The sequence below is a fragment of the Arachis ipaensis genome, chromosome B10 (assembly GCF_000816755.2).
Source record: "Arachis ipaensis cultivar K30076 chromosome B10, Araip1.1, whole genome shotgun sequence".
NCBI lineage: Eukaryota > Viridiplantae > Streptophyta > Magnoliopsida > Fabales > Fabaceae > Arachis > Arachis ipaensis.
The window spans coordinates 22,473,213-22,485,347 of record NC_029794.2 but is presented as its reverse complement, the minus strand read 5'-3'; the positions used below and the strand labels follow the sequence as shown (position 1 = coordinate 22,485,347).

At 36.0% G+C, this 12,135-nt stretch overlaps 1 protein-coding gene and 2 long non-coding RNA genes across 3 annotated transcripts; all 3 read right to left on the bottom strand.

The window, feature by feature from the left end:
* Positions 6,221-7,255, bottom strand: LOC110268379. Its single transcript, XM_021114496.1, has 3 exons — positions 7,161-7,255; positions 6,743-6,808; positions 6,221-6,660 (listed from the first exon to the last, which is right to left on the bottom strand). Exons 1-3 carry the CDS (start codon positions 7,253-7,255, stop codon positions 6,228-6,230), a joined length of 594 nt encoding a protein of 197 aa, XP_020970155.1. The 3' UTR covers positions 6,221-6,227.
* LOC110268551 lies at positions 7,380-7,896 on the bottom strand. Its single transcript, XR_002356715.1, has 3 exons — positions 7,850-7,896; positions 7,681-7,767; positions 7,380-7,453 (listed from the first exon to the last, which is right to left on the bottom strand). It is a non-coding gene; the product is annotated as an uncharacterized LOC110268551 (long non-coding RNA).
* LOC110268552 lies at positions 9,653-9,987 on the bottom strand. The gene is made up of 2 exons (XR_002356716.1): positions 9,955-9,987; positions 9,653-9,872 (listed from the first exon to the last, which is right to left on the bottom strand). It is a non-coding gene; the product is annotated as an uncharacterized LOC110268552 (long non-coding RNA).

Here is a 12,135-nt window from a genome sequence, read left to right as displayed (position 1 = left end):
TATATAATAAAAATATTTTTTAATTAAAATTAAATAATAATTAAATTAATTAATTATTATTTATTTTCAATTTCAAATTCAACGTAAATAAAGATTTTATATCGTAAACAATGCAAACCTAAAAACTATCAATCCTTTTTCTCATTTGTACGGATTTACTTTTCGAATATTCTCATCTTCTCTCAACGGTATCGTCCTGTAACCTGCAACAGCCGCCATTGCACATAGTCTTAAAAGACGCCGCCGTCCACACTGCGAAGGACCGAACGACACCGTCGCGCAGCATAATTGCTTTCCTCTTCCCTGTGTGAACAGAATTGCTCTTCCCTAATCTCATCCTCTCTCACCGTGCTACGCCGCCACTCACAACACGTACAATTTTCAGTTTCTCTTTCTCTGTATGTGCGTTGAAATTTTCTTTTTTCCTTTGTTTGAGTCGTAGATTTTTTTGGGTATGATTGGTTTAATGCAAAATAATTGATCTTTTTAATTTATTGATTTTGATTGAAAAATGTTGATGTTTCTGGAGATTGGCATCTAGCTGCTGGAACAGTGCATGTGTATGATTGTGAGTAAAGATGTATTAGGTAACAAATATATAAAATAATGATTTTGATGCATTCTAATTCTTCGCTGAATAATTACTTGTTGATAAGATTATGCTATTTGTGCAAGGAAATAAGATTTTTGTTGTCATTCTTGAAAAAAGAAAAAGAAAAAAAAAGTGATTTATTAACTAGATTTGTTATTTTTATTGCTGCTTCTTTTTAGATAATTTGGATTGCTTGCTAGTTGCTATTATGGGAATCAGAAAAGCTCTGCATACAAGCTATTAGGGCTTGTATGCTTTACAAGTTCATTAAGGAATAAACCCAAAAGACGCGCTGCTACACATACGTCCAATACACGCGCTATATAAGATCTCGCGTATATATAACTACCAAAATTTAAAAGATTTGTTTCCTTCTTCGTTCTCCTTATTTTCAAATTTGCTCGTTCTTCTTCTCGCGCCTCTTCCCTGCTTCTTCTCGATCGTTCTTTTCCCCTCCTTTCTCACTGGTATGTTCTTCGTCATTTACGTTAGTTCCTCTCTCTGCAACTCCAGCTTCGTTTTCTATTTGATTTGTTGTTTTCTGAAATCAAAGTTTGAACTCATTTTGAAGATTATGGATGATTCAACCTCAGATTGTCAGCTGAATCAGGGCGAAGTGGATTATGAATTTGAATCTAATGAAGTTCCTGAGGTTTGATTTACATACGATTACTTTGAATTTTGTTGCAGTCATTTGAATAGCATTGTGTAGCTGAATAATTCGTGAACATTGACTGTGAAACTAACACGTTAACATGAATCTATCGATTGAATGTAATGTATTGGTTTTGATTAATTATCTGGAATTTATAGCAAACGCTCGGATGTAGATCAGAACTTTTTTGGGTGTATTTTTGCGAGAAGTGTGGGTGTATTTACAGTTTATGGCTTTTTGTGTTATGTTAGCTGAGTTGTTGTCTTTCGGGTGTATTATATCAGACATAATTGGGTGTGTTTTTAGTTTTTGACATGGTGTATTCTGCAGACTGTGTATTTACAGTTTATGTTTTTTTTTTGTTATTTTAGTTGAGTTGTTTCGGTTCGGGTGTATTATATCAGCAATGATTGGGTGTATTTTTAGTTTTTGACATGGTGTATTCTGCAGCCTCTCTCTGTTGTTGATGACCAGCTTGTTCCGAAGGTTGGAATGACCTTTACCACCCTTGAAGATGCTGGAAAATTTTACAGGAACTACGCCAAGGCTGCAGGTTTTTCTACAAGAGTTCGGAGCACAAATAGGAAGGAAAACGAGATTAAGAATCAATTGATTACATGTAGCAGAGAGGGAAAATGGAAATCTAAAATATCTCCGACCGAGAAGACTAATCCGACAGCCAGTTTAAACTGTCCTGCAAGAATTTATATATACACATTGAAGGATGTCGGTGCTTGGATCATTTCAAAGGTTGTGCTGGATCATTCACACTCCTGCTGTCCAAGTAAAGCAGAGATGCTCAAACAGCACAGGGAACTAAGCATGTCCATTCGTTGTACAATAGAGAATAACGAGGAGGCCGATATCAGACCAAGCAAAACCTACCAATCATTTGTTGCGGCTGCGGGGGGTCACCGCGATTTAAATTTTATCGAAAAGGATGTGAGGAATTACATTACGAGAGAAGTGCGGAATGTTTCCGAACAAGAAGATGCAAAGGAATTCGGAAAATATTTGTTAAGAATGAAAGAAAAGAATCAGAATTTCTTTTTTGAGCTTGAACTCGAGGAGGATCAATCGATTAAGCTGGCTTTTTGGGCCGATGCAAGAAGTAGAGCTGCCTTTGAGTATTTCGGAGACGTTATTTCATTTGACACCACCTACAATACAAATAGGTAACAAACTGTCCCTGTTTATGATGCTAAATTAATGTATTTTTATGAATCTGCCGCAGAGGAGTATATTGGGTGTACCTAATGATTTTGCATTCTGCACTATGGTAATTTGTTTCAGGTATAATTTGGTTTGTGATTCTTTTGTCGGGGTGAATCACCACAGTCAGTCAACACTTCTCGGATGCTCTTTAATGAAAAATGAAGAAATTGAATCATTCAAATGGTTATTTGAATGTTGGCTTCGTTGCATGGGAGGAAACACTCTGAAAGGGTTTCTCACCGATCAATGCGCATCAATGAAAAGGTCTTTAGAGGCCTGTATGCCAACAACAATTCACCGTTGGTATATTTGGCACATCATGAAGAATATACCAAGCAAATTAAACGGGTACAAGGGACATGCAGATATTGAACAAGAAATGAGCCAAGTTGTTTGGAACTCTCATAGCAAAGACTCATTCGATAGGAATTGGAATGATTTTCTGCTGAATTTTGGTCTTGTGGACAACAAGTGGCTTACAGGTAATATTTGTTAAAAATCTGCAGCAGAGGTGTAAATTGCATGTTTTTTCGGGTGTATTTATAGTCTGTGTTTGGGTGTATTCTGCAGATCTGTATGAAGACCGTCATATATGGGTTCCTATCTATCTGGATCACCACTTCTGGGCAGGGATGAGAAGCACACAAAGGAGCGAGAGCATGCATTCATTTTTTAACAAGTTTATCACTCGGAACAGCTCGCTTATTCAATTCGTCAAACAATACGATAATTGCCTCGGAAGCCGGGAGCAAGCAGAGAGAGAATCAGATGCTGCAGATTTTCATACGGTCATACCGTGTGCAACCAAATCCTCCATTGAAGCTCAATTTCAAGATGTGTACACTCATCAAAAGTTTAGGGAAGTCCAAACGCAATTCAGAGGAAAGGCGAATTACATCACCAGATTAACGAATTTCGCTCTAGGCTATTCAGTATATGAAGTCGGAGAACAAGTTTCCAGCTCAATATTCAACAAGTTTGTGGTTACTTACGACTCAGTTGCAGCCGAGGTAAAATGCCAATGCTTATTATTCGAGTCGAGAGGGATACTGTGTCGTCACGCACTAAGCGTGTTAAGCTTTGAACAAGTAAGCCAAGTGTCACCGAGATATATACTGGAACGATGGAGCAAGAAGGTAAAGAGGCGACATACACACATTAAGAGCAGCCACGACGAGCCACTGTTGGAGCCAAGAAGCAAGAGATTTGACCAATTAGTTTTTCGTTCGCAAAATATTTGCGAATTTACATCCGAATCGGAGGAGTTTACTGCAATTCTGCACCGTGCGTACGATAACGTCATGGCTGAGATGGAATCATTAAAAGCCAAAAGGAAGGGGACATCTTCTTTATCCCACGAAGACGCCAACTTGGAATCTGTTAACGAGCTTCAAAGCCCGCCAAGGATTCGAACAAGAGGACGTCCAAAAAATAGGCTAGGTTCAAAGTTGGACAAACAGATTGCAAATGCCTCAAATAAGAAGAAAACAAAAGTTTTAAGCGAGGTAAAAGTAATGTTCTTTAAATTTGTGGTGATTGAGTTTATTTTTCTCGTTAATAGTTTAGCTAATATGTGAGTTTCTTATATTCAGATAAACTTGTTTGATGCTGCATCAGTGGTGCATTCAAATTCCAGCCAATATCAAGGACATGTTATAAATTATCAGTTCAGTGTACCAGGAGCAGGGGATAACTCTTTGGGTGTATAGTTACAGAATATGGGTGTAAAAGCACTGTTCTTTTGGGTGTATTTTTCTGAATTTTCTTGTGATTCACATTCTACATATAGATACATATATTTAGGGTTTAGGTTTTTAGGGTTTACAGGTTAGGGGTAAGGGTTTAGGTTTTAAGTGTTTAGGGTTCAGGGTTTTAGGCTCAAAGCATCAGGGGGGTAGATCTCAGGGTGTATATTCAACTTTCTTTGGGTGTAAAAAATCGCAGGTTATGGGTGTATATTTGATTTGATATTTTTCTTCATATTTTACCACCTATAATTCATACATTTTGAATACAGCACAGACAGTTTAACAGCACAGACAGTTTGGGTGTATATTTAAGCAATCTTGGGTGTATATTAAACTTCCGTTCGGTGTAAAAGTTTATAATTTGTGTTTAGATCCGCCTTGATGTTTTCTTTCATATTTTACCACCTGTAATACAGAGCTTTTGAATACAGCACAGACAGTTTAACTATGGAAAAAAATTTCATTGAATAGAAGTTGTTTATAAATGGCAAATTTTTACTTTTTACGTTCAATTTACAAACTAGCTAGCAGTTAGATTACTCAGTTTCTATATCAGTAGAATTTATCTGACAAAATGGACTCAATAATACTGAGGATGGCTTGGACAGTCTTATTGCATTACTCGCTCTAATTGCTTGATCTCTCTCTTTATTCATTTCACTGAATAGTATCTGCGAAGCATATTCTACTCTATAGTGGTCCACCTCGTCCTACAATTAAAAAGTATATTCTGTTTAAACAACAATATTAATTCCAGTAAAGTAATACAGAGTTATATAGTTTTAAAGACAGTTACCTGTGGCCAATTATCCCATTCATACTTCGCCCTTTTAATGTTTTCGGGCTCAATTAACTCAAGCCACTTCATAACGTAAATAGCACAGTTATAGTTGAAAACGAAGAAAATAAATTACAAATCTCATTTAGGAAAGTTTAATGTTCAGAGTCACAAATTTATACCTTGATTTTTGGCCTGAGATATTAACGTATGTTGCTTTAATTTCCAACTCATTCTCCTTTTTCTTCAGAGGTGCCCCGCCGGCATATGCTCTAATTCTTGAAATTACATATCCCTTAAAAAACAAAACAAATCAGTAATATACCCGAATGAAATACACCCAAAAGAGAACATACTTACACCCAAAGCAAAACATACATACACCTTATATTGAATTGAAATACATCTATCTATTAAAATAAAGAACACAGAGCCAACTTACAGTGAATTTATTAAGCTGCTTTCTCTCATCGCTTGGAGATTTCTTGTGTAGCGGGTCAAGTATATAAAATTTTCGTTTTGTTGTATCAATCACCCATAACCACCAATGGCCTGAGTAGCAAACAGGTGCAAAAATCTAAAGGATTGCCATATTTCAACAGTGTGTTATTTTATTTGGCATATAAGTAAAGAACGGTACTAACAAATTTTACAAATGAAAACTTACATATCGATGCGAAGTTAATTTTTTTGCATCTATGAAGGGAATAAATATTGGGTAGTCTTCCACCTTGAATTCTTTATTGGTTTTAGGTGATATGAATTCCCCGTTTGGGTGCTTCGAAACGGCCATGCTCTGCAACAATTGTGAAACAACAAATGAAATACTGAAAATTCACCCAAGTGAATACTTTAAATAAACCCAAATGACTACACAACTTACACCCAATTGAACGTAAAAAATACACCCAAATGAATACAAAAACAGACCCGTTGATCAGAGAATATACACCCTAAGGAATACAGAAAATACAGCCAAAATTCGTAGAAGTAACACTTACCACAATATCAGGGGGGGACAGTATACTTGTTCTTGAAACCTTTTATCATTTTTCTGGTTGAGGATGAGGCACATGGTAGATACAATCTAGAAATATATGCCGAAATCAATTTACATTAATAAACATTGCAGTTAACTTTGGTGTTAAAACATTAATATTATTCTAATATTACCTCAGATTCTATATAACTTCCTGCCTGGAGCGATGCAAGGTGCATTCTATTCAAAATGTATTTATCTTAGGCAATCAGAGTGCACACGTTGTCAAACTCGTTAGTACTGCCATCTGCGTATATCTTCACTCGCGTCCCCCAGATGTAGCACTTCTCTTTCATATCACCCGTATTCTGATTTATTCCCGCAGGAGTTTCAAACTTCCCAGAACTTTCTCCGCCAGTCTCTTTTTGAATTTGTGGACTTTTACTTTCTTCTTTCGCCGCACTGCTTGCTATTTTTTGTACCAAATCCTCTAATTGTTCTAGCAAATTTGTAGTTTCTGGAGTTTTTGCCCTGCCTGCTTCCTGCGTTGACGCTCCCTCTTGCGTTGCTGCTTCTTCTTGGCTTGAATCAGTGAAGCCAAGGCTGAATGATGGCATTGGATCTGTTTTAGGAACATACGATGCTGTCCGTGCCATCATCATCAGGGCAGCAGCGTCTTCTGCGGCTGGATAACTGCGTGATCATGTATAACGTATTATAAGAGTAAGAATATACGGATAATAAGCAAAGATTGATTTTAGTCTGATGAACTTACCTTTTAGATGGAGCTGGGGGAAGCGTGGGTGTGCTTTCTTCAAGTTTTTGGGGTGGTTCAAGAGTGCTGCACGGCACATAAAATTAATCATGACATAAAAAAAAACTATTCTGGAACAATATACACCCAAACTGTAACCTAATATACACCCAAACTGTAACCCAATATACACCCATACATTGATTTTACTCTGATGAACTTACATTTTAGATGGAGCTGGGGGAAGTGTGACTGTGCTTTCTTCAAGTTGTTGGGGGGGGGGTTCAGGAGTGCTGCATAGTTACACAAAATTAATCATGGCGTAAAAAAAACTATTCAGGAATAATATACACCCAAACTGTAAGCAAATATACACCCGAACTGTAACCCAATATACACCCAAACTCAAAACAAATATACACCCAATACTATTTCTTACGTTTTTGTAGTTCCTTCAATTTGTAGTAGAGGGGTTGGTTCAAAATCTGTCTCAGGTGTTTCTTCAAATTCTGGCACAGTGGTTGTTTGGGACATTGGCACAAAAACTTGAATCGGAACTCTAAACAAGAAGAAAAATGAAAGGTTAACAACGCCTTTGAAAATAATAAGATTATAAAGTTGAAATATTCTTGAAAAACTCACATTGCAAGCGCTTCTGACGGTGTCTCTTCCCTCACAACCATTATATTCGAATCAGCTGGCTCACTGGCTGACTCTTGAACCAGACTCAACCTAAAATACACCCAAAGAAAGTCAAAAAATACAACCGAATAATTCAAAAGAAAGACAGTCTTTGTTTTTTGAGAACTTACATACTTGCAGTTTTTGCTTTTTTTCCCTGCCTTTTTTTTCTCGAATAAAATAATAAAGGGCTTTTTTTTCTAAAAAAAATATATACAGAATTAGAAGTAGAAGGTAATAAAAGAACAAAAGTAACGGTTAGTTGAAAGAGAAATTACATGCTCTCTGCCGGCCTATTTACACTACTTTGTTCTGTGTGTCCTTGAGAGGAAGGATCATCACTTTCCAAGTTCACGTCCGGTATTCTAAACAGATTTCACGTTATTCAAACAAAATATGATACAGGTAAATCATGATAACAAGATTTTATTAAATAATGCTTCTTACGTTTCAGAGGAGACATAGCGACCTTCTGTCGATCGCAGGTCAGCTTCCTTCTCCCTGCGAAACAAGAAACAATTATTAGCAAAGAAAACACACTAAAATCTGAAATATACACCCCAACAAGATATACCCCTCTGCAGCAGATTTTTCATTGTTTTCCCTTAACAATTCATCTAGATCTTCACTTCCTATTTCATATCTGTCACTACATTCATAAAAGAAGATGTTAACAAAAATAATTATGATGATAGACGGTAATATAGCTTACGAAGTACTGTACCCATCATAGGATTGATCTTCTTCAGGAGATGAATGCTCAATAACAACCTTTTTCTTTTTGGATTGTGTTCTGGGTGGAAAAAACAAGTATGAATCAGAAATAAAAAATTAATTTTATCACAGAATATTATCCAAAGAAGTGCTTACTTTTTTGGTGTTCTTTGTGTCTTTTTCTTTTTTTTTTTTTGCTTCTTCACCGGTGATGATTCTTCGCTTCTATAAGTTAATAAGAGACACTTCAGTTAATACACGAAATCTTGATAATTAAGCCAAAAGAAAGGAGTAATAATTTCAGAACATTACTCATCAGTTGATTCAGATTCTGAATCAGAATCCTCATCCTCTTGACTCTTCTTTCTTTTTTTGGAGTCCATTCTGGAAGGCAAACAATCATTATTTAGAACATACTAAAGATATAAAATACACCCAAATGAATGCACAAGATACAACCAACTGAATGGACAATATACACCGAACACAACAAACGAAATACACCCAACTTAATAAACAACATACACCCAACTTCATAAACAAAATACACCCAAGTGGTTCTACAAAATACACCCAACTCGATAAAGAAAATACACCCAAGTATGGTACTTAATTTTTTCCCTTTTTGCTGGGTTGTTTTCTTGGTGAATCCTCTGAGTCTTCTTGAGTCTCAGACTCAGAGGTAGAACTGTCACTATCAGTTGTTTCTTGCTCCGAAGACGATGTTGAACTTGCCTTCCTTTTTTTGTTTTTTTTTATTTCTTGTTTTTTTCTTTTTTCTCTATTTTTTTCATTTGCTCTCTTGTTTACGCCATCTTTACAATCCCCTGAAACATTAGAAATTTTAGTTAGCAGCATTCAGGTAAATAAAATACACCCAACATATTATGTTCACTTACCATATTTTCCTCTCTTTTCGTCGTCATTCTTTCGTCCAACTGCTCCTTACTCCAGTTGGCAATCCAGGGTTTTGGCGGTCTTTCAGCCCTTTTCTTGCCTTTATTTTTAGAAAGATGAAAATAAATTATCATCAGGGCAAAGAGGCAGCCATCAATTGCCTTTTTCTTTTTCTCCTTGTAGTCGGTTATGCCCTTGACGATAAAACTCAAAACATGCCCTCCCCAGTTTTTCTCTATTATGGTGTCCATCTCAAAAATTAGGGCCAGGTGCACAGGCGAGATTTTGTTTATTGTCGTTAGTAAAAGGAACGCCATCTGTATATAGAGGATGAAAATCCTCTTGAACATTAGGCGATCCTCTTCATTACCAACGCCAATATCCATCATCTCATCTGTAAGACTTTTGAGGGTCTTACCCTGGAATCTTCTAAAAATTTCTTTGTCATCCTCAGAAAGTTTCTTATAATCGACTTTCTGAGGAAATAAATCTCCTACAAAAAGAAAAACAACAAAGTATGAATATCAGTTCAAATACACCCAAGCATCAACTAAAATACACCCAAGCGTCAGTTAATATACACCTATAATTTTTAGCGAGTTACCTGTTGCGTTGATGCCAAGTGCATCACCTATGTTTTTGGTGTTATTTTAAAAGAACCGTATCCGGTTTCCAGTCTGTTCTCCCCTAATTTGAAGTTGTTAGCCAGCTCCCTTAACACTTGGTGATGCACCCTTAGTGGTGGGATGTGCATCAAGCCACCGAATCCCAAATCCCTCACAATCGTTTTCTTCTCCTCACTCATGTTTCTGAATTTATCATTTAACAAATGTGTTGCACACTTAAGGTCTTTTGTTTGCTGTAAACAAAAATAAAATTATAGTCAGATATGTTTCTATTATATAAAACTGATTTCATCTAAGACATATATTTGTTCTTACATTTCTTCCAGGTTGGTTTCTCGCTGCCATTTTTTCTGAAATGAAAAATACATCCAAAGTTATCAGTAAGATACACCAATATATATGAGTCAGATACACCCATAGATATCAGTAAGATACACCGATAGATATGAGTCAGATACACCAATAGATATCAGTAAGATACACCCATAGATATGATTTAGATACACCCATATATATCAGTCAGATATCACTCAAACATGCATCAATATACAAGGTCAAGCAACATTACAAGGTCAAGCAATATACACCCATGGACAAGCAAATATAAGAACAGTTGCAACTGCTGACTATTACAGTATATCAGTTCAGAAAAATACACCCAACAATTTGTGCCATATACACCCAACAAATTACCTCATATACACCCACCAAACTACGGAATATACCCCCAAAAATTAGTTACCATAAGAACTAGAACAACAAGAACAGTAACACCTAGAAGAACTAAGAAGAACAGTGTAACATAGAACCAAGAATAACAGTAAAACCTAGAACAAGTAGAACATCATAAACTGTAAAATGAGACGTAGAGCAAGAAGAACAGTAAAACGTAAAACAAAGTAGAAGAACAGTAAAACTTAGTTCTTCAATTTCGAAATGTGGAAAATATACAGGAATGGTAATGTAATGTACCTTGGGTATGATAGCTTTGTTTTCTCTGAAGATTCTTGATCGAGAGTTCTATGTTGTGTTGATGGAATTTTTGAATATTAGCGACGAGTTGTATATTTTCAGTATCGAATGATGCTCAAAAATGGAACGTTTGCTTTTTCTCTAAATGGCTTTGAGAAGTGGAAGAAGTGGAAGAGACTGCCATTAAGGGGGCGGTTTACGCGAAGCGTAACCGTTTGAGTGGAACACGTGTAAATGACGCCCCATTCAATGCTCTTCTCTGCGCATGTGGAATGTTTGTGGGCTGGGGGCTTGGATAACTTGTAAGGCCTTTTTGCTTGTATGTGTAGCAGGCTCGTATGGGAATTGGTATTTGTTTAAGCATGTCAGTGGCGATGAGAAATAAACCTCTTGAAAGAGAAAGAGAAACTGGTCATTGCCATCATATGATATGTTTTGAAATTCACGGTCTTTTTTCAATGAAATCGTTGAAATCAGTGTAGTGTGCATATATAATGCATCTGTAATAGTAGGTTAGTTACATATTATATGCTTAATCTGTCCCTCATGGATTCATATCCAGCTCCACGTGGCAGATCTCGGACCGGGAAAAGAGCACCAAAAACCGACTAGTCGGAAGCAAGGCAGGATTGGCCGGATCGGACGGACGGGAGAGTACCCACGAGGGAAGATACCTATCAAATATTTTACTTTTTCTATGATCATCTCTATTTTAGGGATAGTTCAATGTGCTCATCGGCGCCTGACCCTGAGATGTGGATCATCCAAGGCGCCATGCTAGTTTGCTTCGATGGTAGGAGTCCACGCAGTGAGGCAGCCATTTCCAGAGTGAGAATTGTAATTTTACCGATAAATTTTTGAAATTGTTTTGATATTTTTTACATATCTTTAGGATTTAATACCTTTCAATCTATTTTGTTATCATATTTGGTATATTTTCATCTAAATACAAGGATGTCTGCGTTGAAGTCACTAAATGTTTCAAATACAGGAGCTACCAGTAAAAACGTTACCGTTTTTCCTTCAAGTCTAAGATTTTTGAGAATTGGGATACATCATGTACTATACTTTAAGCCATATAAAATAAGATGGATGTTCATTTTATTATAATTACGGATAGTTTTACCCATTCTAAAGTGGATGGTTATTTTGGGTATAGTATTTGTAGTATAATTTATTATCCTGCTGTGTTAATATAAACAAAAAAGAAAAACTGAAATAGGCTGGATGTTCATTTTACTAAGTAGGCTGATGGTTATTTGCATTCTAATTTGGGTATTTAATTGATTTGGATTGAATTTAACATAATTTTGCCTGATTAGAAGACTTTGTTAAAAATATTGTGTGCATGAAGTCTATTATAATTTGAAATTTTAAACTAAGGTGGATGTTCATTTTAGTATAATTGTAGATGATTTTTTTTATTCTAAAGTGAATAATTATTTTAGGTATACCATTTATAATATAATTTATGATTTTATTGTGTTGATGTAAATAAAAAATTAAAAAAAAACTAAAATAGAT